Source organism: Dendrobates tinctorius, unplaced genomic scaffold (genome assembly GCF_039654945.1).
Source record: "Dendrobates tinctorius isolate UK_male_01 unplaced genomic scaffold, ASM3965494v1 ptg000070l, whole genome shotgun sequence".
NCBI classification, from domain to species: Eukaryota; Metazoa; Chordata; class Amphibia; order Anura; family Dendrobatidae; genus Dendrobates; species Dendrobates tinctorius.
The window spans coordinates 46,131,746-46,157,066 of NW_027361738.1; the positions used below are offsets into that span (position 1 = coordinate 46,131,746).

At 42.6% G+C, this 25,321-nt stretch overlaps 1 protein-coding gene across 8 annotated transcripts in view; it reads right to left on the bottom strand.

Annotated features, from left to right (window-relative positions):
- Nucleotides 1-4,892: 4,892 nt before the first annotated feature.
- Nucleotides 4,893-25,321, bottom strand: part of DIP2C (disco interacting protein 2 homolog C) — a 535,770-nt gene continuing 515,341 nt past the window's right edge. For all 8 annotated transcript variants that reach the window (XM_073581626.1, XM_073581624.1, XM_073581625.1 and 5 more), the window contains 5 exons: nucleotides 21,405-21,462; nucleotides 21,177-21,251; nucleotides 9,117-9,291; nucleotides 8,598-8,721; nucleotides 4,893-7,520 (listed from right to left, as the gene is read on the bottom strand). In XM_073581626.1, coding sequence (XP_073437727.1) covers nucleotides 7,268-7,520; nucleotides 8,598-8,721; nucleotides 9,117-9,291; nucleotides 21,177-21,251; nucleotides 21,405-21,462 — 685 coding nt within the window. In that variant the 3' untranslated portion in view covers nucleotides 4,893-7,267. The remainder of the gene's footprint in view (nucleotides 7,521-8,597; nucleotides 8,722-9,116; nucleotides 9,292-21,176; nucleotides 21,252-21,404; nucleotides 21,463-25,321) is intronic.

The following is a 25,321-nucleotide window of genomic DNA, read 5'->3' on the forward strand; positions in this document are numbered from 1 at the left end:
TTGCTGAACAGCCGCGGGAACTCGAACATACAGTTGTGGCCAAAAGTATTGACACCCCTACAATTCTGTGAGATAATACTCAGTTTCTTCCTGAAAATTATTGCAAACACAAATTCTTTATTATCTTCATTTAATTTGTCTTAAATGAAAAAACACAAAAAGAATTGTCTTAAAGCCAAATTGGATAGAATTCCACACCAAACATAAAAAAGAGGGTGGACAAAAGTATTGGCACTGTTCGAAAAATCATGTGATGCTTCTCTAATTTGTGTAATTAACAGCACCTGTAACTTACCTGTGGCACCTAACAGGTGTTGGCAATAACTAAATCACACTTGCAGCCAGTTGACATGGATTAAAGTTGACTCAACCTCTGTCCTGTGCCCTTGTGTGTACCACATTGAGTACGGAGAAAAGAAAGAAGACCAAAGAACTGAGGACTTGAGAAACCAAATTGTGAGGAAGCATGAGCAATCTCAAGGCTACAAGTCCATCTCCAAAGACCTGAATGTTCCTGTGTCTACCGTGCACAGTGTCATCAAGAAGTTTAAAGCCCATGGCACTGTGGCTAACCTCCCTAGATGTGGATGGAAAAGAAAAATTGACAAGAGATTTCAACGCAAGATTGTGCGGATGTTGGATAAAGAACCTCGACTAACATCCAAACAAGTTCAAGCTGCCCTGCAGTCCGAGGGTACAACAGTGTTAACCCATACTATCCGTCGGCGTCTGAATGAAAAGGGACTGTATGGTAGGAGACCCAGGATGACCCCACTTCTTACCCCGAGACATAAAAAAGCCAGGCTGGAGTTTGCCAAAACTTACCTGAAAAAGCCTAAAACATTTTGGAAGAATGTTCTCTGGTCAGATGAGACAAAAGTAGAGCTTTTTGGGCAAAGGCATCAACATAGAGTTTACAGGAGAAAAAAGAGGCATTCAAAGAAAAGAACACGGTCCCTACAGTCAAACATGGCGGAGGTTCCCTGATGTTTTGGGGTTGCTTTGCTGCCTCTGGCACTGGACTGCTTGACCGTGTGCATGGCATTATGAAGTCAGAAGACTACCAACAAATTTTGCAGCATAATTTAGGGCCCAGTGTGAGAAAGCTGGGTCTCCCTCAGAGGTCATGGGTCTTCCAGCAGGACAATGACCCAAAACACACTTCAAAAAGCACTAGAAAATGGTTTGAGAGAAAGCACTGGAGACTTGTAAGGTGGCCAGCAATGAGTCCAGACCTGAATCCCATAGAACACCTGTGGAGAGATCTAAAAATGGCAGTTTGGAGAAGGCACCCTTCAAATATCAGGGACCTGGAGCAGTTTGCCAAAGAAGAATGGTCTAAAATTCCAGCAGAGCATTGTAAGAAACTCATTGATGGTTAGGCCTGTTTCACACATCAGTTTTTGTCCATCTGTCAAAATCCGCCGTTTTGCAAAAAAAACGGATCCGCCATTTTGCTTGGCGGATCCATTTTTTTCCCATTGAGTTGCATTACCGGCGGATCTTGACGGATGGCCATCCGTTGGATACGTTTTTTTGAGGTTCCGCCAAAATGTTGACGTCCGCCGACATGCCCGAACGGAGCATGTAACGTTTTTTTGGCGGCAGGACCCGCACTTCTCACTATGCATCGCTGAAAGACTTCACTCAGCCTGAAATTTAACCCTAAACTCTGTTCTGCCGGCTGGAAAAAATCTCTCTCTCTCTCTTTCCCCAGGCAGCGGTTCCTTTAAAATTCTTCTTTTCACGGATCCGTTAAAATAACGGTCTGGTGACAAACATGGTGGTCAGTTCAGAAACGGATCCGCTGTCCGCCATTTTAGCGGATTTTGACTGAACACAAAAACTGATGTGTGAAACAGGCCTTACCGGAAGCGGTTGGTCGCAGTTATTTTGGCTAAAGGTTGTGCAACCAAGTATTAGGCTGAGGGTGCCAATACTTTTGTCTGGCCCATTTTTGGAGTTTTGTGTGAAATGATCAATGTTTTTCTTTTTGCTTCATTCTCTTTTGTGTTTTTTCATTTAAGACAAATTAAATGAAGATAATAATACCAAAGAATTTGTGTTTGCAATCATTTTCAGGAAGAAACTGAATATTATCTGACAGAATTGCAGGGGTGTCAATACTTTTGGCCACAACTGTATTGCATTAAGTTACATAATTTGTTATGATATTAAAGCAAAGCAAATTTGAGTTTTCTAGCAAAAAGGAACAAAAAAAAAGAAAACATTTACTTGGCTTATGGGTGATGGGTGGCATCTGTCAGAGTAGAAAAAGGGATTAATGTCAGCAAGAAATGGGCCTAAAACATAACATTTAATATATATGATTAAAAAGTGTCTCTTTACTTGACCCACATGTCAAACAAAAGAGTGTGAAAACCAACAATGTATCTGAAAAGGTGTGAGATCAATCATCTAGGGAGGACCAAAATATTACAATAGGGATGAATGTGATCACAGTCTGTCAATAAACAGCCAAAATGGCAGCAGACTATTAAGTGAATGCCAGTCACAATAAAACATCAAAAATATATAAAATCATAAAGGTTTCATATGGAGTGATCTCACCCAGCTTGAAAGCTGATCGCTCTCGTCATTCCGTCTGATTTGTGGAGCATTGTGACATTGGTAGATTGGCTAATGGTTTTTGACAGTATCGAAAAGCCATTCAGGGGTGGAGACTGGGATAGGTCCGTTCTCCAACCAGAAACACAATGGATCTCCTTGTTAATGAACAGCTCACCCGTGTGACTAACAGACTGTGATCACATTCATCCCTATTGTAATATTTTGATCCTCCCTAGATGATTGATCTCGCACCCATTGGTAGTGTGTTTCACTTGTGGGACATATAAGGAGACCACTTATTAGGCCGGGGTCACACTTGTGAGTGCAATGCGAGAAACTCGCGAGTCTCTCGCATCAATACCTGGCACTGCCGGCGGCGGTTCGGATCGGAGCGTTCAGCTGCATAGAAAGACATGCAGCTGCACACTGTGGTCCCAAGTACCAGCGGCAGTGCCGGGTATTGATGCGCGAGTTTCTTGCATCGCACTCGCAAGTTTGACATCGGCCTTAATCCATATATATTAAATGTTAAGTTTTAGGTCCCATTTCTTGCTGAAATAAGTTGTTTAAATTCTTGTGGGATTATTGGAATCCCCCTTTTTTGGGATACTCTATTGCTACCTCTATAGAAAATAAGGGGGTATTCCAACTCCCCTCACTTCCAGAGAGCTCATCTATTGATTCGTTTCGGGCAGCGTGCGTGTTTAGCAGTTATCTTATACATGTCCTAGACATTAGACCAGGGCTCACTCAGACGTACGAGAAAAAACAACCAATTATTTTGATCAGAGTGTGGTCCAAGTGTCATCAGATTTTCTTGCATGTGAAGATGTCATCAGATTTTCTTGCATGTGAAGAAAGAAACAAAAAGCATCTTTCTCCACCTTCTCCTATGTAACATTCTGTGAAAATTGGACTGTACTTGGATGGCCAATGGTCCAATTTTTTTCACAGACCCATAGACTTGCATTGGTGATTTCGATCTGATGCTGACCTCTCGATATGAAAGTGAGAGGAGACATGCATGTTTTATTCACATGAAGCCTCTTATGGCATCTGTTGGACATGAAGCCTCCTATGGTATCTGTTGGACATGAAGCCTCTATGGTATCTGTTGGACATGAAGCCTCTTATGGTATCTGTTGGACATGAAGCCTCATATGGTATCTGTTGGACATGAAGCCTATTATGGCATCTGTTGGGCATGAAGCCTCTTATGGTATCTGTTGGACATGAAGCCTCTTATGCTATCTGTTGGACATGAAGTCTCTATGGTATCTGTTGGGCATGAAGCCTCCTATCGTATCTGTTTGACATGAAGCCTCTATGGTATCTGTTGGGCACGAAGCCTCCTATGGTATCTGTTGGGCATGAAGCCTCTTATAGTATCTGTTGGACATGAAGCCTCTATGGTATCTGTTGGGCATGAAGCCTCTTATGGTATCTGTTGGACATGAAGTCTCTATGGTATCTGTTGGACATGAAGCCTCCTATCGTATCTGTTTGACATGAAGCCTCTATGGTATCTGTTGGGCATGAAGCCTCCTATGGTATCTGTTGGGCATGAAGCCTCTTATAGTATCTGTTGGACATGAAGCCTCTATGGTATCTGTTGGGCATGAAGCCTCTTATGGTATCTGTTGGACATGAAGTCTCTATGGTATCTGTTGGACATGAAGCCTCTATGGTATCTGTTGGACATGAAGCCTCATATGGTATCTGTTGGGCATGAAGCCTCTATGGTATCTGTTGGACATGAAGCCTCTTATGGTATCTGTTGGACATGAAGCCTCCTATGGTATCTGTTGGGCATGAAGCCTCTTATAGTATCTGTTGGACATGAAGCCTCTATGGTATCTGTTGGACATGAAGCCTCTTATGATATCTGTTGGACATGAAGCCTCTTATGGAATCTGTTGGACATGTAGGGTTTTTTCCCATGTTTGTTCTGGCATAGGTTAGGCTTTGAGAACAGTCTAGGAAGGACACCTCTTTACATTTCCTTTAGGAAACGTTCCGGTATTTAGTCAGTATTTTACAGCAGTATTTGTAAACCAGGAGTGGGTGATAAATTCTGAAGTGGTGTCGTGTTTCTATTATACTTTTCCTCTGACTGTTCCACTCCTGATTCTGGCTTACAAATACTGATGTAAAATACTGACCAAATACTGAACGTGTGCAAGTGGCCTTAACGTATTTCCCAGCTCTCATTCATTTGCCCTACATGCTCTTCTATAACATCTATGGAACGAACCCTTGAGTCGGACCTCACTCGGCACAACGTAGATTAAGAAATAACTGGAGACAATACCCTTGAAAGCTTTTCTGAATTTAGTATGGCGCTGGTCCATTTAATCATAGGAAACTACATGACCTAATATTTGTAATTCCACTTTTACTCTCAAGTCAGAAGCTACAACTTCTAACATCATCAGCTGGCGGACTTCCATAGTGAGCAAGGTCCGTCAGCCGTCACAAATTCTCCGACTGATAAATGACTGGATCCAAAAGTTCTTTTTATTTGCGTTACCCTGTGAGAAGATAAAAAAAATTGCTGCATTCTCTGCATTGGATAAAATCACCCCCCCACCCTCCAAAAAAAAAAATTATAATAAAAATAAAACTTTTTTGTCACTTTTGAGAAGAGAAGTAAATAATAACACACAGGATTACAGATGAGGCAGCAATAATGCGATTTGTATTCGAAGACAAATGTACATGTGGTAAACTAATGGATGGCACCTCCATTTAACACATATTTAAACAAAAAAACATGAATTATGCCTTTTCTTATGTGTCTATTAAATTGAAATTCCCGGGGCCTGGAAATTTATAGTAGATAAAAAAAATTAGAATTTTCCTTAACTCAGATGTAGGAGACAATATTGAGTGACCACAGAAGATGTGAGGCTGCAAGTTTCTAAACAAGGATGATGATGATGATGATGATGCAACTCTGAATTTCTGAAAACGGCGTCATTCCTCAACATGATTTTTTTTTTTTTTTTTTTTTACATATTATCAAATGCATCCTCCGATCGGCACACACGTTATACAATTGTATCTACTGTTGTTTCTCTAGAAGAAGAAGAAGAAGAAAAAAAAAGAAGAAAATGATAGTGCATATCAGACATACGTTTTGTAAACCATCTAAAGGATGGTTGTTTTAAAATCCACTTGCTGGTATCTAGAGTCATCTTGTATAACGGGAACACGGGCAATCCACGATTGCAGTTTCTGAACGAAGATTGTGAAGAACACCCAGTTATATACAGTGGGAGACACCATGCAAGTGACACGTACTGCATCGTAAACATTAAAATATATCCCTTCCCGCATAACCCATTAGTGAATTTATTATTTCATATATATATATTTGATGTGATACTATCCACTCAAGATAATACAACGCTTTTTTTTTTTTATATTACCAAACATTACAAGAAATTTTCATTTTCTCGAATGCCGTTTTTTGTTTTATACTTCTAAAAGAGATCAAAATAAATTAAACAATTTTATACATAATTACATATGGAGCGTTAAACTTATTTTATCTTTTTAGTTCAGTACAAAGATACTTGCCAAAGTCCATCTAATGCATACTATGGTTTTTTTTTGTTTTTTAAAACAATCGCTAGTTATATTCCTCTCAATCTGAGATGAACAGCAATTTGTGTGCTTACTTAGGAATTGCTATGTAGACCATCTTGGGGACGCAGAAAAGAATTAGGTTAAAATACATAACCTCAATCGTTCATTCTTCAACCCCAAGAAGGCGAAAAAAACAACATTAAATAAAGACTTTTTACAGTAGTCTGTGTTGGTGGCCAGCAGACATAGTAAAGCCCACTTTATGATTTGCCAACCCATATTAATCTTTCTTTACTGTATCAGACGGAGAAATAAAAACAAAAAAAAAAAATTAAATTAAAAAATTCAACTCTGATAATAAGGGGTTAAAACACTGGACAGACTAGCAGCTTACAAACTTTGGCTTCAATCCAGTACCCAAAAAGCTAATATTGTGATGTTGATCCTTCTTTTACATGGTGTGTCATCATGATTTTTTTTCTTACATTTGTGTGTGTGTGTGTTCGTACCATTTTTCATTTGGGAAATAACAGGACTAAATCCAAATGTCTCCCCCCCGTCCTCCGACACACAGATGAGAACCCTGTAACAATTCTTTCGCTATAGAATTTTTTTTTTTTCAACCTATTTCGTTCCATTAAAAAAACTTCATAAAAGTACACAGCTACATAATGAAAAACAATGGGGTCAGCCTAGCAACAAAAAAAAACATTTTTTTTCTGTAGAAATTGGCATTTAAATAATAATAATAATAATAAAAAAGCCAAGGTATCACACAGGTCTTCGTAGAATGGAGACCTGTATAGTTCTCAGCTGGTAGAACTGAGGCAGCAAAGTACCTTTAAAAAAAAAAAAAAAAGAAAAAAAGTCTCTTGGTGCTAAAATGTAGTGGTAAAAACAAAAGCACGTTTCACATTCTGTCTGCCCAATTTTGAGAAATTGGAAAGTTAAAATGACAAAAAAAAATGGATCCATTCTGAAAAAAAAAAATTAAATCCCCTATTTGCAATGTAATTTTTTTGTGTTTTTCTTTTTTTTTTTTTGTGGACACAAAAAAATTTATACATCTATTGTGAAGTCCATGGAAGCCTTTAAAATTACAAGACTACATGTTGTAGGCCACATATATGGGGTCCAGCTGATCTGCCAAAAACCCATCTCGTAGGTGCATACGCTGTTTCTCTCCACGGGAGTTGATAGGAATGACACCAATGTCCACTACTACAACCACGCCTACAATAAGGTAATGTTCCTCCAAGATCACGTTGGTGACTAGTGGTACCAGATCCAAGGCTTCTTGTTCAGAGCCATCGAGCTCCACCACAACGACCAACAGGTTTGTCCAAGTAAACACAGCACTAATGGGAGAGAGAATGGCGAGAAAAAGTTGGATTTAGAACCCATGGAAATCTGAGATATGTCTGATTATAGTGATGCTGAAACCAGACAAATACTGGGTCATTGAAGTGACCAAATGAGTTGATAAAATTAATCTACCACATATGATACCTAAAATATACAAAGAACCACTAAGGCAATTTGCTGAATAAGCCGTCCCCTGCTGAACCCCCATAAACATGCCAGCTCAGTTCGTCCAAGGGTACATGTGTTTTCAATGTGAAAAACAGTGAGTAAACAGTAGACTTCTGTTGGTTTGCCTCTCTTGAGAATAAAGGATCAAGCATTTTAATTCGGCATGCCTGATCCTTCTTTTCACTATCATTATCTTTCAGGGTAGAGATGGCAGAACCCCATGGTCAGCCGAGCCCTCTGAAATTGGCAGGTTCGACTCATTCTTATATTTGTAAAAATTTAAAAAAAAAATGTTTGAGACGGTTGTTACACGACCGTAAGTATGAGATTGGCATACAATCACTTGCCAACTAGACAAGTTCTGCATGTTTAGTAGGAATGTGGCCAGAAGTATGCAAATTACATACTTGCAGTCACGTGACTTCGCTTTAGACACCGGCACCGAAGAATCCCAACAGCATGCAGTGCGTGCACTGTGAAAATTCAGAAGTCAGCATACATACTTTTATCACAAGCCTCGACAACCCCTTTAAAGTAAAGTATGCCTAGTGACTGAAGGATGTGTTGACCCTTCGTTTTCAAGTCTGATACTACACGCAACAAGAAAGCTGATGCTTGTTGATCTGTGTAGACTCTTGTTGACATCCTTTTCCTGACTACCCTATAAAATTTCAATTCATACTGAGATAAATTCTTATCACGGTTTATCATCATAGATTATAATTTCTTTTATGGATTTTTAGATTATCCACAGAATTTGTCACCCCATTTTTGGCCTATAAGCTTATCTACAGCATTACAGAATGCTGTAGATAAGCCCCTGATGGCGGTGTCAGCAGCTGATAGGGCTAAAATGGGGTGACAGATTCCCTTTAAATAAAGAGAAAAACAAAAGCAATTACCATTCTGTAACACTCTTGTGGGCCCTGATCACAGATGTTTCTATATCAATTGGGTGATATCTCATCCCTCGGAGCTCCATTGCTTCATCCAATGCCCCAACCACATAAAGAGCATCATGTCGTTCTGCAAGGAAGAAAATCCACTTCTCTCAGAAAAGCTTTGTAACTCATTAAGCAAAGAGGGAAAAAAACTAAATCTACACTCATAGTCACTTCTACATTTTCAGCCCTTCGAACTATCATTCTGCTCTTGTAGAAACTGATACCAGTCTAATATAATTTATTCATGTTGATGAGTATTGGAAAAAAAACATCAGGATCGTAACAGTATTCAGGAACGAGATTGAGGGAAAATGAATTACAGAAAGTCTCCATGAACCTAGCACTGGGCTCTGCATACAACATGTGGATGGTCGGACCATACAGATAGTCATATACTTACTGTGCATAGCGCTACTTCTAATACTGGAAAAAGATAAAAATCTCTACACTAATATAAGTTTCCATTTAGTTTCCTACCGCCATTTGCATCTGTTAGTTCCGTTCTTCTTAAGAATCCCAGGTATCCCGTTCTCGCCCAGACAGTTTGCGTGTCTCCGAAGCTAAGTCTGGAGCTGAAGTGATCTGACTGCAGGGACTCATCTCCATAAATTGTGAAGTAGCCACTGGCATTGTGAGCGCTATGAACCCAAATCTAAGAACAAAAATGGAAGAATTTGTCATTTATCTATATGTAAACCTTTTTGCATTGACCTAACGACTTTGCATTTACTTATGAGAAAATATGCCATCTCCCGTGGCTTCCTAAAGTAAAGAGAACCCATTACCAGGATAACACGAGGGTGATGGTTTATTATTACCAGTACACCAGTGTTATAATAGGTCAACATATTTGCTAATCGTAGCTGCTCTTTTATCCTTTCATCCTTTTATCCATACATCCGAGTTTCAAGGAGAAGTCCAGACTGGCAACAGGTCTCAAGTCTCGAAATCAACCATCTTATATATGCCAATGAGTTTGGGTTAGGAGATCCGCTGCTTTTTTGGAAGCCAGAGTCTGTCCATGGACTGCGAGATTTGGATATGTGAAATTGGCATTGGCAGGAAAGCATAACAGCTTTTATTTTAATTTATTTTACTTTCTTACTTTATATAGCGCCATTAATTCCACAGCACTTTATAGACATTATCATCGATGTCCGCATTGGGGCTCACAATCTACATTCCCTATCAGTATGTCTTTGAAGTGTTGGAGGAAACTGGAGAAAAACCCACAGAAACATGGGTTGAACAAACAAACTCCTTGCAGATATTGTCCTTGGTGGGATATGAACCTTGCACAGAGATTGAAGCTTCAGAGACTGGGAGTTCTGTGGAAACTGTTTGGGTAAGAATACAAGGACAGAACAATGGAAAGGACACCATTGTAGGCATTTACTACAGGCCGCCTGTGCAAGCTGAAGATATGGATGAACTCTTTATGCATCAAATGGCCAAGTTCTCCAAAAAATATGACATAGTTGTCATGGGAGATTTCAACTATCCAGACATTTGTTGGGAATCTCTCTCAGGCAAAACTAACAGGTCAAGGAAATTCTTATCCTCTCTTGCTGACAACTTTATCTTCCAAAAGGTAAGGGAGAAAACAAGGGGAACTGCTACCTTGGATCTAATCCTTATAAACAGGGAGGAAATGGTTGAGGAGGTAAAAGTGGCTGGGACCCTAGGAGGAAGCGACCATGCTATTTTAGAATTTTGGATAACTAGAGGCGGAAGACCTGTGAAGACTCAGACGTCAAGGTTAGATTTCAGAAAGGCAGATTTTAAGGGATTCAGAAAGAGAATTGGAGGGATCCAATGGCTGGATATCCTTAGAGACAAAAATGTCCAGGTAGGATGGGAAATCTTGAAAAATGAAATTCTCAAAGCACAGTTGTTAACAATTTCGAAAAGAGGGAAGAATAGGAAGCATTTAAGGAAACCAGGATGGATGAACACAGAACTTAAGCACATGCTAAAAAGGAAGAAAAAAATGTTTATAAAATGGAAAGAGGGAGGCATATCTAAAGAAGAATATAATGCTGTCTGCAGAACCTGCAGGGCACAAATCAGATTACTAAAGCTGAAAATGAATTGAGGCTTGCAAGAGATGTCAAAAGCAATAATAAAGGATTTTGGGGATATGTCAAAAGTAAAAGAAAAGTCAAAGATGCTATAGGTTTTTACAGGATGAAAATGATGAAATGGTAAGACAGGATGTTGAGAAGGCTGAACTTTCAAATTCCTATTTTGCATCTGTTTTCTCTCAGAAAGGAAATGTAACATCAACTGTTATTCACTGTCCTATTAAGGGAATAGAAGAATCCAGGATATCTATAAACAGAAAGATAGTGAGGAAACACTTAGCAAACCTAAATGAATTCAAGTCTCCAGGTCCAGATGAATTACACCCCAGAGTACTGAAGGAGATAGCAGAAGAAATGTTTGAACCCCTCTCCATAATCTTTGAAAATTCTTGGAGAACAGGAGAAGTGCCAGAAGACTGGAGAAGAGCAAATGTTGTTCCTATCTTCAAAAAGGGGAAGAAGGTGGACCCAGGCAACTATAGGCCGGTGAGTCTGACTTCTATACCAGGAAAGATCTTTGAACAAATTATTAAACAACATGTATGTCAATACCTGGATAAGAATGAAGTGATTAAACAGAGTCAGCATGGGTTTGTAACTAATAAGTCATGTCAGACTAACTTAATTTCCTTCTATGACGGTATCACTGATTGGGTGGATCAAGGAAATGCTGTAGATATAGTATATCTTGACTTCAGCAAAGCATTTGACAAAGTATCTCATACAATCCTTATTGAAAAAAGGACTAAGTATGGAATGGACAAGGCAACTGTTAGGTGGATTCATAACTGGCTTAGTGATCGGACCCAAAGAGTGGTCGTAAATGGCTGCACATCCAGTTGGAAGAATGTCTCAAGTGGGGTACCACAGGGCTCTGTCCTGGGCCCTGTATTGTTCAACATCTTTATCAATGATTTAGATGAAGGAATTGAGGGTAAACTGATTACATTTGCTGATGACACAAAGCTAGGAGGGATAGCTAATACTAGAGAAGAGAGAGAGAGGATTCAAAAAGATTTAAATAAACTGGAGAAGTGGGCAGCAACTAACAGAATGGTTTTTAACAGGGAGAAATGCAAAGTACTACATCTGGGCAATAAAAATGAAAAAAGCATATATAGAATGGGAGGAATAGGGCTAAGTGACAGCACATGTGAAAAAGACTTGGGTATACTAATAGATCACAGACTGAATATGAGTCAACAGTGTGATGCAGCAGCAAAAAAGGCAAATGCAATTCTAGGATGTATTAACAGAAGCATACAGTCTAGATCACGTGAAGTCATTATTTCCCTCTACTCCTCTTTGGTCAGACCTCATCTGGAATATTGTGTCCAGTTTTGGGCACCACATTTTAAAAAAGACATCAACAAACTGGAGCAAGTTCAGAAAAGAGCGACCAGAATGGTGACCGGTCTGCAAACCCTGTCTTATGAGGAAAGGTTGCAGGATTTGGGAATGGTTAGTTTGCAAAAGAGAAGACTGAGAGGAGACTTAATAGCTGTCTACAAATATCTAAAGGGCTGTCACATTGTAGAAGGATCAACTTTATTCTCATTTGCACAAGGAAAGACTAGAAGCAATGGGATGAAACTGAATGGGAGGAGACACAGATTAGATATTAGAAAAACTTTTTGACAGTTAGAGTGATCAATGAGTGGAACAGGCTGCCATGAGAAGTGGTGAGTTCTCCTTCAATGGAAGTCTTCAAACAGAGGCTGGACAGACATCTGACTGGGATGATTTAGCGAATCCTGCTTTGAGCAGGGGGTTGGACCAGATGGCCCAGGAGGTCCCTTCCAACTCTACGATTCTATGATTCTATGATTCTTTTCTTAAGCACTGATAAGCACTTTTGGGGACCATTATATCAATGATTTGGCATCTCCTACGAATGTGAAGGAAAACATGTTCATATGGTCCAAATGTCCACTTGAGAACTAAATCAGAACTGTCTTCTACAGCTCGCCAGAGTAGTTCACCGAATGCCAACATTTACACACTTATCTCCATCTGTCTTACCCTGACCAGGCAAACATGGCTGGTTCATTGGAGGAACCAACCAGATTCCATGAATAATATTATTCTGGTCCCATATGGTGTTGTTAATGGTATCTGTTACTCCATGACCCTCTTGATATGTCCTATTGTTGCATATCGGACAAGTAAGCAGGAGATAACATCAAAGACTTTTGGGTGAATTGTAGAAGAAGAAGTTGAGCCATTGGGACAGCCCCATTACCATTAATTGGTGTTGGATAAAATGGTTCTTGGGATTTCTTTTGTTTAAAGGATTTATAAAAATATATATATATATATATATATATATATATATTGTGATAAAACACTCCGGGATCGGCTTTGCTGGGGTCAAAGGTCACGTGCGTTCAGCATGAAACTCAGGCGCAGAGCTGGGATTCGGGTGTAACTGACCCTGGGTCAGGTTTATTAACGGTGAAAGCAATGCAAAAGGAAATAAAACATAAAACAAATCCTTGCCTGTCCGGCACTAACTAAACAATGGACAACCTAACTACCAACTGGCGGGCTTCTCCCGTCCAGCCAAACCACAGTTGCAGTGGGCACTGCTTTCACTCACGTGTGTCTCTCACACAGACAGGCTCTCTGTGTTCCCAGGCTGAGACACTCACACAACCACCTGGCATCCTTTTATATCCACCTCCCATTATTCATTAGCAAGCAGGTGCGATACTGACCAGACTAGGCCACATAGGAAAGGAATCTGGGCGAGATATACCTGCCCTCATCCACTATTCCCACATGATTCTCACATATCCCCCCCCTCTGCTCAGACCACTCCGGTCGAGCAATGACACCCGCCAAACAGTGCACTCGGGACAGGGCATCTGCATTTCCCATCTGTACCCCTGGGCGGCGCTCCACCGTAAAAGTGTAGGCCTGCAGGGCAAGGAACCACCGGGTCACCTGGCTATTCCGTCCCTTGTTCAAGTGCATCCACTTGAGAGGGGCATGGTCAGTGATCAGCCTGAACTTTCTGCCCACCAGGTAATATTTGAGGGCCTCTAGAGCCCACTTAATGGCAAGGCACTCTTTTTCTACGACTGCATACCTTTGCTCGTGTTTATTCAGCTTCCTGCTGAGATACAGGACTGGGTGTTCCACTCTGTCCCTCACTTGTGACAGTACGGCCCTGATACCGGTATCAGAGGCATCCGTTTGTACCACAAACTCGCTGCGGAAGTCCGGAGTCACCAGCATGGGCTGAGAGCAAAGTGCCCGTTTTAGGCTATGGAAGGCTTCTTCAGCCGCTAAACTCCATTTAATCAGGACGGAGTCTTTCCCTTTTGTAAGATCCGTCAGGGGGGTAGCGATGGCTGCAAAATTGGGTATGAACCGGCGATAATAGCCGGCGATCCCCAGGAAGGCTTGCACCTGCTTCTTGTTGACAGGTTGTGGCCAGTCCTGAACCGCCTGAATCTTATCAACCTGGGGTTTAACAACACCCCTCCCAATTACATACCCCAAATACCGGGCTTCTTCTAGCCCGATATGACATTTCTTGGGGTTCACGGTTAGACCTGCCTCCCACAGGTCGTCAATCACAGCTTGTACTTTCTGGAGATGAGTCTCCCAGTCCAAGCTGTAAATGACAATGTCGTCCAAATAGGCCGAAGCGTACTGCCTATGTGGCCTCAGGACTCGATCCATCAGTCTCTGGAAGGTCGCCGGTGCTCCGTGCAGTCCAAACGGCATATACACATACTGAAATAGACCTTCTGGGGTAGCAAATGCCGTCTTTTCTCTGGCAGCCTCCGCCAGAGGGATCTGCCAATACCCCTTTGTTAGGTCTAGGGTCGTAATATACCGGGCTTTTCCTAACCGATCTATTAACTCGTCGACCCGGGGCATAGGGTAGGCATCAAATTTTGAGACCGCATTCAGTTTCCTGAAGTCATTGCAGAACCGGATTGTGCCGTCCGGTTTAGGAATTAACACAATCGGGCTGGACCAAGCACTGTGCGATTCCTCAATGACACCTAACTCTAACATTGCCTTCACTTCTCGGGAAACGGCTTCACGGCGCGCTTCCGGGATTCGGTAGGGCTTTACGTGAACTGTGACACCAGGTTCCGTTACGATGTCATGTTTCATTAGCGTAGTCTGCCCGGGTTTTTCTGAGAAAAACTTTTGGTTGTGAAGTAGAAACTGCCTGACCTCAGTCTTTTGCCGCTCCGAGAGAGTCTCTACAACCCGTACCTCCGGTACGGTATGCGAGCAGACGGGACGGGCCAGCTCCGCTGACAAGGCAGACCGATCTTTCCAGGGTTTTATCAGATTTACATGATAAATCTGTTTAGGTTTTCGTTTACCTGCCTGGTATACTTTGTAGTTTACTTCACCAACTCTTTCCTTAATCTCTAAGGGGCCCTGCCACTTTGCCAGGAACTTACTGTCCACCGTGGGGACCAGGATCAACACCCTATCTCCGGGTGCAAACGTACGGATCTTGGCGCCCCTATCATAGATTCTTTTTTGGGCTCCCTGAGCCTGTATCATGTGTTCATTGACAATACGCATAACAGCCGCAATACGGTCCTGCATTTGTGTGACGTGATCTATCACTGTTTTAAACGGAGTGACCTGACCCTCCCAGGTTTCTTTTGCGACGTCTAACAGTCCGCGAGGACGTCGGGCGTACAATAACTTGAAAGGCGAGAATCCCGTGGAAGACTGGGGTACTTCCCTGATGGCAAAAAGCAAATACAGAAGTAAATAGTCCCAGTTCTTCCCATCCTTGTCTATCGCCTTTCTCAGCATCTGCTTCAGAGTTTTATTGAACCGTTCGACCAACCCGTCTGTTTGAGGGTGATACACGGATGTGCGTAACGGTTCGATTTGTAACAATCGGCAGAGCTCCTTCATTACCCTGGACATAAAGGGGGTCCCCTGGTCGGTGAGTATCTGTTTTGGTATACCGACCCGACTAAACACATGCACCAGTTCCTTGGCAATCTTCTTGGTGGCCGTGTTATGCAAAGGGATGGCCTCCGGGTAACGAGTGGCATAATCCAAGATGACCAGGATATGTTGGTGTCCACGTGCAGACCGTGGAAGGGGCCCAACTAAATCCATCCCAATCCTCTCAAACGGGACTTCAATAATAGGTAGGGGTACCAAAGGGCTACAGAACCGGGGCTTAGGTGCAGAGGCTTGGCAGTCAGGACAAGACTCACAATATACACGAATATCGTGATGCATGCCTGGCCAAACAAAACAGTGTAATATCCTTTCGGTGGTTTTCTGGACTCCCAGGTGACCTCCCATCACATATCCGTGGGCCAGGTCCAGCACCTGCCGCCGGTAGGGTTTTGGCACGACTAATAGTTGCACCGTATCTTCCCCCTTTTTCTCTATCTGATAGAGTAAATCATTCTCCAGAACCATGTAAGGATATGCCAGCCTAGAGCCAGGTTCTACGGGTACCCCATTTATCACTTTTACAATTGTCCTAGCCTTAGAAAGGGTAGGATTCTTTATTTGCTCGCTTTGGAAGTCATCTTTCTGAACTTCTAAATCCGGCAAACGGGGAGGTGGACGGCTGTCGGCTTCCTCCTCTTCTCTGGTCTCCTCCGTATCACCCGCCATGACTGAAAACGGGAACTGCAGGTCCTTTCCCGCAGACTCTTCCCCCGAGTCTTCCGGGGAGACCTCTTCCAGGTGTTCGGGACCCACACGCGCCCTGGGAGAAGAATCATGTACACTATTACCAGAGGGCATCAACTGATTCTCCCACAATTGCCAGAAGTGGGGAAAATCCCGGCCCAGGATAACATCATGCAATAACGCCGGGACGAGTCCCACTTTATGTTGCACAGACCCATAGGAAGTAGTAATGCATATGACCGTGGTGAGGTACGAACAGGTGTCTCCATGCACACACGTTACAGAAAATTTGTCTGATGGTCCAGTCGGGGCTGACACCAGACTGGCCTTCACCAGAGTCACCACACTTCCCGAGTCTAACAATGCCACCACATTTTTGCCATCAACAGTTAAATCACACAAGTGTTTTTCCACATCCTTTTGACCAGCATTCACACTCACTACCCGTGCAACCATAGACATGCGGTTTTTAGAGTCTGTGACATCGCACTGCATGGGTTCAGTAGTGACCGGACAGTTCGCAGCAATATGTCCCATCTCTTGGCGGCGGAAACACCTAACGGGCCCCTTGCTTAGACCATAGTTCGTTACTCTCGGCCTCGCAGTGCGGGCAGTCCCGTTTTCCTCCCCCACTGTCTTAGGGATTTTTCCATCTCCCCTACTCCCTGGAACAGTCTTACCGGTTCCACGTGGAGACGATGAAGAACGAGGTGGGGTAGCGTCATCTCGGAGTCCTTCCGCCACGGAGTAACGTTCAACCAGATCCACCAGTTGATCTGCCGTCGTAGGATTTCCATGGCTTACCCACTTCCTCAGGGCTGGCGGTAGAGCTCTCAGGTACTTGTCCATGACGACTCTCTGGATTATCTCTGGCGCTGTCAGCACCTCGGGTTGTAGCCACTTCTTCGTCACGTGGATCAGGTCGAACATCTGTGACCGCGGTGGTTTATCCGGCTGATAAGTCCATTGATGCACTCTCTGTGCACGGACAGCGGTCGTCACTCCCAGCCGGCCAAGATCTCAGCTTTCAGTTTGTCAAAGTCCTGCGCAGCTTCAGGCTCTAAGTCATAATAAGCCTTTTGGGCCTCACCGGAAAGAAACGGGGCAATCAGGCCGGCCCATCGTGCCTTCGGCCATTTTTCTCGCACCGCCGTCCGTTCAAACGTAGTCAGGTATGCCTCGACGTCATCTTCGGTCGTCATCTTCTGCCAGTACCGACTCACGTGAATCACTCTCGACTCGGCTTCCAGGTTAACCTCATGTAGGCTTGCCAGGCGCTGCGCCACCTGCTGGAGAAGCGAACGATCGGTAGCTGTCATGTCCACCAACTCCTTCAGCTGGGCCATCATCACCCGATTAGCTTCTTGCTGGACGGCGGTGGACTGTACCAGCGCTTTCACCACGTCCTCCATGCTCATGCTTGCAACGTGATGCCCGCATTCTCCACCACAATGTGATAAAACACTCCGGGATCGGCTTTGCTGGGGTCAAAGGTCACGTGCGTTCAGCATGAAACTCAGGCGCAGAGCTGGGATTCGGGTGTAACTGACCCTGGGTCAGGTTTATTAACGGTGAAAGCAATGCAAAAGGAAATAAAACATAAAACAAATCCTTGCCTGTCCGGCACTAACTAAACAATGGACAACCTAACTACCAACTGGCGGGCTTCTCCCGTCCAGCCAAACCACAGTTGCAGTGGGCACTGCTTCCACTCACGTGTGTCTCTCACACAGACAGGCTCTCTGTGTTCCCTGGCTGAGACACTCACACAACCACCTGGCATCCTTTTATATCCGCCCTCGAATTATTCATCAGCAACCAGGTGAGATACTGACCAGACTAGGCCACATAGGAAAGGAATCTGGGCGAGATATACCTGCCCTCATCCACTATTCCCACATGATTCTCACAATATATATATATATATATATATCTTACAAGCAACAGGTCGTGATGCTGGTAGTATGGGATGTGATCGCTGAGGTTTTTGGCTGCATTGTCCATGTGGTGCACTACAGACGACATGGCTCCCATCATTTAGTGGTGATACCAGCAGTATAGCTGGGGACTTCAAAATTACCTTCTTATATAGATAGTATTTCTTACCAATAAATCGCACTAACCATAGTTCACCATTACATAGTGGTGTGATGCTTTTGGCTTTATAGCTATAATCTGCAGCATGCACCATGAATATGCCCACTACAGTACATTCGCATCATAACTATGGAAAAGTGAGGGCGTTAATTATTTCAAAACTCATTATCATATTTTACACGTCAATTACAATCAATCATCCCATAAAGCTTAATATATAAATGAGATATATTGCTAGGAAAGTCAGTATCTTAATACAGAAAATGCTTCAGACACGAGTTAATCGTGTGTAATTTCACATTGGCATTTTTCTTAAGCATTCATGTCCTAAGCAAGAAAGGCGACATCGTAAACCACAGGAGCAGCTAAATCTCACTGATTAATGTTCGGTCACGATTCAGAAGCAGAATGTAATCTCTTTTATAAACAGCAATAATTTGTAAGTCTCTGGTACGGGACCCTTTGATTTCTGATTTGCAGATGCAGTAAAAATAAGATGGCAGAGGAACAGCATAATTTAAAAGATTACGAATAAAAAAAAAAAAACTAAGAACCATGACAAACACCCTAAAAAGCAAGAGTGTAAAGGATGAAGAGGCAAAAACGCCACCAACCAAAAAAAATGCCGGTTTCACAAGTCCGCGCAGCGACTTATGGGCTGGAATCAGAATATCCAGCCTGACCGCCAGGCCGGTATATATGTGGCAGATAGCCCAGGTTAGGTGGCTCGGTGGACGAGCCAGGTCTATGCACAGACTGATCTGATTGTTTCAGACATGTAAAACTAGCCTAATGCAGTAAAATATATAAATACACATTAGATGACTGTAGGCCAAACAATGCTTCAGCTGGCAGCCATGGCAGCCGACTCGCCCATACACAGAAGCACTTGCTTGACCAAGTGCTACTGTGTTCAATTGGGAACACGTCGGCCGACGGCTTATCTCCGGGAGAACAATGCGATCAGCAGTCCAAAATCATGCGTGACTGACGTCTCTATCGACCATTAAACGGCCGGAGCCCCCATACACATTATACCGTTTGCTGAACCCATTGATATCGGCGAGTTCGGCCAACGTTGAGTCTGAAGATAGATTTGCTGCAAATAGCATTTATTTTCTACGCAACCAATGAAAAAAAAAAACAGATATTGCCAAATGTTTTCATATGGGCTCCATATACATCAGGCTCCATATGCATCCCATGCACCCGGCCACTACTCACACAAATGTCACAAACAATTATAGGAAAATACCTAAATGCATTGATAACCTGGTTCTTCTTTTTTATGGCCCAGAATACCCAAAAATAAAACAATAAAGTATATTCCCCAACCATACCGATCCCCAACCATATCTCTTCTGATGCTGCCCGAGGCCCAAGCTCCTTGCAGGTCTCCACACTTTCTGCTTCCAGTTAGAACAGGAAGTTCAGAGACCGGCATGTCAGACATTGCTGTGGGCAGCGACTGGCTACACCAGTGTCACACCCGCCTGTCAGAGGAAGCACGGAGACTGGTGGGGAATGGAGGGAACTCTTAAGAGATGCTTTAGGAGATTTGTTAGGCAAGTTATTTTTTTCAGGGATATTACAATAAAATAGGTGTGGACAACCCTTTTATGATCATATTCTTTCATAGAAACAATATGTTGGAACTTCAAGGTAATCTGCCCGATTTCCCCTCAAAACTGTTCATATGCACATGTAGCTCGGGCAAAGAGAATGCTATTAATACCTTTAGCTGACCTGTCCAAACCTCTATTACTAAGAAATCAACATTTTTATCAACATGCAAATGAAGCTAAAGAGTTTCGCGTGAGGCCGAGATCACACATGCGAGAAACTCGGACAAGTCTCGCATCTTAATACCCGGCACTTCCACCAGCACTCGGGAGCGGAGCGTGCGGTTGTATAGAAATACATACAGCCGCACGTTTCGCTCCCGAGTGCCGGCGGCAGTGTCGGGTATTAAGATGCGAGACTCGTCTAAGTTTCTCGCATGTGTGATCCTGGCCTGAGACAAAGCCCTTTCCAAACCTCTGTTTCTCCAGATCTATCCTTACCTGGCGCCACCTTTACCTGATTGACTGTGATTTGGGTGGGGACTAGAGCTGGAGAGCTTGGAAAGTGCTTTGCCACGCCTAAAGCACTTCAGCCTAATTTGCATAGATTCAAATGACAATTTCTCGGTAACTGGAATAAATTAGATAACTAATAGATCAGTGTTTGCCAAACTCTGGTCCTCATGGCCCCCAGCAGATTATGTTTTCAGGATTTCCTTAGCATTGGCCTTGTAATGGAATTATTATCAAGTCGACAGAAAATGCCACAGGTTGTCTCACCTGTGTAATACTAAGGAACTCCTGAACCATGATCTGTTAGATTGCCGTGAGGACTGGAGTTTGGGAAACATTGGTATAGATGGAATACTACTAACAGTTTTCCAGGGATTAAATCCTGCTGACGGATTCCCTTTAAATAGGGCTGAGCTGCAATACCAGATACAGCCCATAGAAGAAGATGGTGTAGTTTGTAGAACAAGGAACCTTTTTTGAGTTGTATCCAATCCCTAAAATCATTTAAAGTACCGATCTAAATGCAGAACCAATTTTTCGATTCTGAATATATTAGTAAGTAATAGATCCTTTTATTTCACATTACGACCTAAAAATGAGAACCACTCATAAGAGGAATGGTCTGGGAGACTCACCTCACCAAGATGAGAGTCACCCAGTGGTCCCTTGGTTTCTGGATTTGCGATTATTATCCGAACACCTGGGAGGATCTGTCAAGAGTAGAAATGATATTTGGATCATAGGACAATAACACGTGTAATTATAACGAGGCGTTACAGAAGTCAACGGGAAGAACGGCTGCAACTGACAACTGTAGTGATGTCTGCTAATAAAGTGACGTCGCCAGGTTGTCATCCACTTACTTTTCCTGATTCCATGAGCGGCAAACTGTGTGGAGATCCTCTTTCTACCAAACGGACTCTGAAACACAAAAATGTAGGACGGCCTTAGGGTTAAAGTTTAATTTACCACGTGTCAAAGAATAACACGACCAGCTACTGCTGACAGAGCTAAAGTCGCGACTGTGACGTATCGCACATAGATATACCGTACACATGCGAACAATTATTATACAGTGTGAAAAAAGCTATTATTATGTATTGTCACTATTATTGGAGGGCGTCTTTCCTTCATCCTTAGCGTTTTTTTTGGAGGTTTTGCTAGTTTCTGATATTTCAGTCTCATCTTGTCCACTTTAGTTATGACCTGTAAGTGAACTTCACTCAAACTTTTAGCACTGCTCCATTTTTAGGTCCAACACTCTGCACTGATTACAGTAATTCCATTGTATATCTTTATATCAGTTGTAGCTTTCTTTCTCCATATATTGCTCCAGGTCCAATGCAGAGAAGTAATGATTAAAGTCTGGTGGCCGTCACTAGGGGGAGCTCAAGACTTTACTGTATACTGTCTCTGGATTCCGTTTGGTGCATAAACTGTATACAACGAGGCTCTAAACTCCATGTAGTAGTTTATTTCAATGTCTATTGTGGAGATTAACTTTATAGCGAAGCTTCACACAATCCCTGTTTGCAGTCCATTAGCGGACTATCTGGTTGCCGTGAAATGGCAGCACAGCAAGCCCAATATCAAATTACCATATTGCTCATGTAGCAATATATCGGTTATGTCATTGTATAAAGAGGACCTGTCGACATATCAAAAGTGATTGGTTTTTGTTTTTATTACATCCGCCATACAGCTAAAGAGATATTAAAAAAGATATAAATAAAAATGGGAAGATTGTGGATTGAAGCTGCGCTGCTGAATGATTCAAGGTCCAAAACATGTGGATCTATTCAACGCGTTTCATAGTACACAACTTCTACATCAGGAACACCAAAGTCTGCGCAAAATGCAACTTGTTGCATTCCCGTGCGGTCGGCAGGCATGTCAAAACGACGCATCCACATGTCCTGCGCTCCCAATGTTAAAGATAAGTAAGCAGGACGCATGCAGAAGTATGCGGAAGTAGGCGGAGCTTAAAGGAGGAAGTACGCAACCCTCCGCAGAGCCCGGAAAGCTGATGTGAACATAGTCTTAGTTATCTGAAGGGTGTGAATTGTATCCATGTAGCGAGTCATAAATCCAGGTGTTAAATTGAGTCCTAAATGTCAAAGAGTTGAACATCTTTATCAGGTTGAATTACCAAATTTTTCACTGTCGTCCATAAAATGACCTTTTAGTATGAAAAGTTTTAAAGTCCATCATACATGGTCTAGGGCCAGAGAAATGTTTTCCCACAGGCGTCTCCATTTAATTCCTGATTGTGTGTCGGTGTAGATTCATCCTTGTCTGAAGTTTTTGCTTAGTTTCCCCAATATAGATACCTCCAGGGCACCTCGTGCATTGTATCATGTACACCACGTTGGAGGATGTACATGAAAAGGAACCCTTGACCTTATAGTCCTGATTTGTGTTTGGTATGCGGACTATATTTGTGGGTAATATATGGGTATAAGTTTTGCATTTTTTATTGTTACATGGCAATGTGCCAGTCACTGAGGGTGAGGAGAGGACACTTCTGACAAGGAGAGTCCTTAAGTTAGGGGGCTGTTTGGAGGAGAGAAGAGGTAGTTCTGGGAATATTTCTTTCAATTTCAGGTCTCTGTAGAATATGGGTTTGAGATCAGCACCAATTTTCCTTAGGATGCTCAAGTGGTGGTTGTATGTAATGGATTTGTGTGTCTTGGATGAAAGCTGTTCCATCTAAGATATGCTGGATGTCCTGTGGGCTTATGGTAAATTGATGTTTGTATGGCGTTGTCTTTGATCTATATGGTTGTGTCCAGAAAATGTATTTGGGACTTTCAAAAGTTGAGGGTGAGGTGGATGGTTGGGTGGGACTTGTTGAAGTTATTGTGGATGCTATTAGCAGATCATCATTGTAGCGGAAGTATGCGAGAGGTTTAATAGAGCAAGGTGACAAAAATGTGGATTTCCAGAAATGCTACACTGTTTGGAGGTTGAAGATACAGATACTGACATACCAGAAAATATATACATTCTGAACAGTTCATAAGCCATTTTTTTTTTAAACATAGTTTTTGTATTTAAAAGAAATATAAGATTCTATGATCGAGCGATGTAATAACGTATGGAAAGAGGACGTCTGTATAAGAACGCCACAGCATTAGCAATTAATAGAAAAAACATGTTTCTAATATTTTACTGCGGACAGCCCACATACCACGATCTATTAGTGATCCATTGCTACCACTGAGCGGCCAAGTAAACGTATCCACTACTGGGAGGTGAGGATTATGTTCGGTATATAGAATATGTTTCCAGGTGCAAAAAAAAACCAGCAAAGCTGGATGTGAAATGTGCAAAGAATGTTCTTGGCGACTGTGGAGTAATTGTGGGTAAATTGCTTGCGTTTCACAACACTGCCCATGCTCGGCACATTCTGTGTCCATAATTACACATGTCAGAGTCCTGCGCTGTAGTGCGGTCAGTACGACTATGCTCTACACGACACTAAAAACTGCGTTCTCTGTGCTGGCCTCTATGGTGTTAACAAGATGCACCCTAAACCACTATATGCCGGAACACATCAGACGTGAATTGGTGAAAATAAACGCACAGAGAAGCTGAAGGAACCAAAGCAGCAGGTACGGATGAAGAAACTCGTGGCCAACTAAGTGTATTCATTAGTCATGCATTCTGTATTCCTATTCCATAGTAAGAGCCAAAAAGAGGTCAATGTTCCTTCTAGGTACATGTAACTCACAGCTTCCACTATGCAGATTTTAATGAATTTTTAACCTAGCCCCTGGATAAGTAATAACTGTGAAGCCCATCATACACATTAGACTGATGTCAGATGAACGATTGTTCGGCCGGTGCCATCTCGCCTGACTCTCCCATACAGTGCTCCCTCTGCCGAGCGCTCTGTGTCCTCTAGGACATCTCTGTCAGTGGCGGTTCTTCAGAGAACAAAAAGATCGCCAGTCCAATCATCTGTTGGGGGCCTCCATACACATTAGACTGTTAACGAACCTGTTGATATCAGCAGGTTAAACACATGTTAGCCTAATGTGTATGCGGGGCTATTGGTTGGGATCCATCTCATGGAGATGAGAAAAAATATTCAAACTACTCTAGTCTGGCGTCCAGTTTGTTCTTCTGATGAACCAGGGCTGTGTTCACTTCTGTATCGGGAATTTTCGGCCACAACCTGGACACTTCTGCCGCTTATTGACATAGTGCTTATGATGTCATGTACAATTATGCAGAAAGATCAGGAATAGGTAATATTCTTCTATAATATTCTACTGAAAGGGTCAAACTGCTCTCCAGCCCAAGTGAGCAGTAACGGTTTCACTAGGTTGATGTCACCATTGAATTTTCTTGAGCCATCTCTTCCTGCTCTCACCTGTCTCTTCCTACTATGTCTCTCAAAGTCCTAAAGGACAAAAGTACCTGTAAGGCTCAGGACATGACTGTAATCATAAGCAATTTCTTCTCTTAGACATAATTTGGACAGCCATCAGGTGGCAGCATCAGACTACGTACGTCAAGCATCAGAAAAGCAGAGCTGGCACCAAAAAAGGGACATCAGAAAATATGCTTTTTCCTTCTACCCCACTTCAAAGGAAGATATAAAAAGTTCCTCTACCTAAAATACAGCATTATTATAAAACACAGAACCCAACGGCTCCATAGGATGCACACTGCAATACAGCCAATGACGGCAGATCGTTGGGGGTACGCCGTCTGGAAACTCCCAATATAGATGATTTAGAAATGTGTTCCCTTTCCAAGCTTACCCTTCACA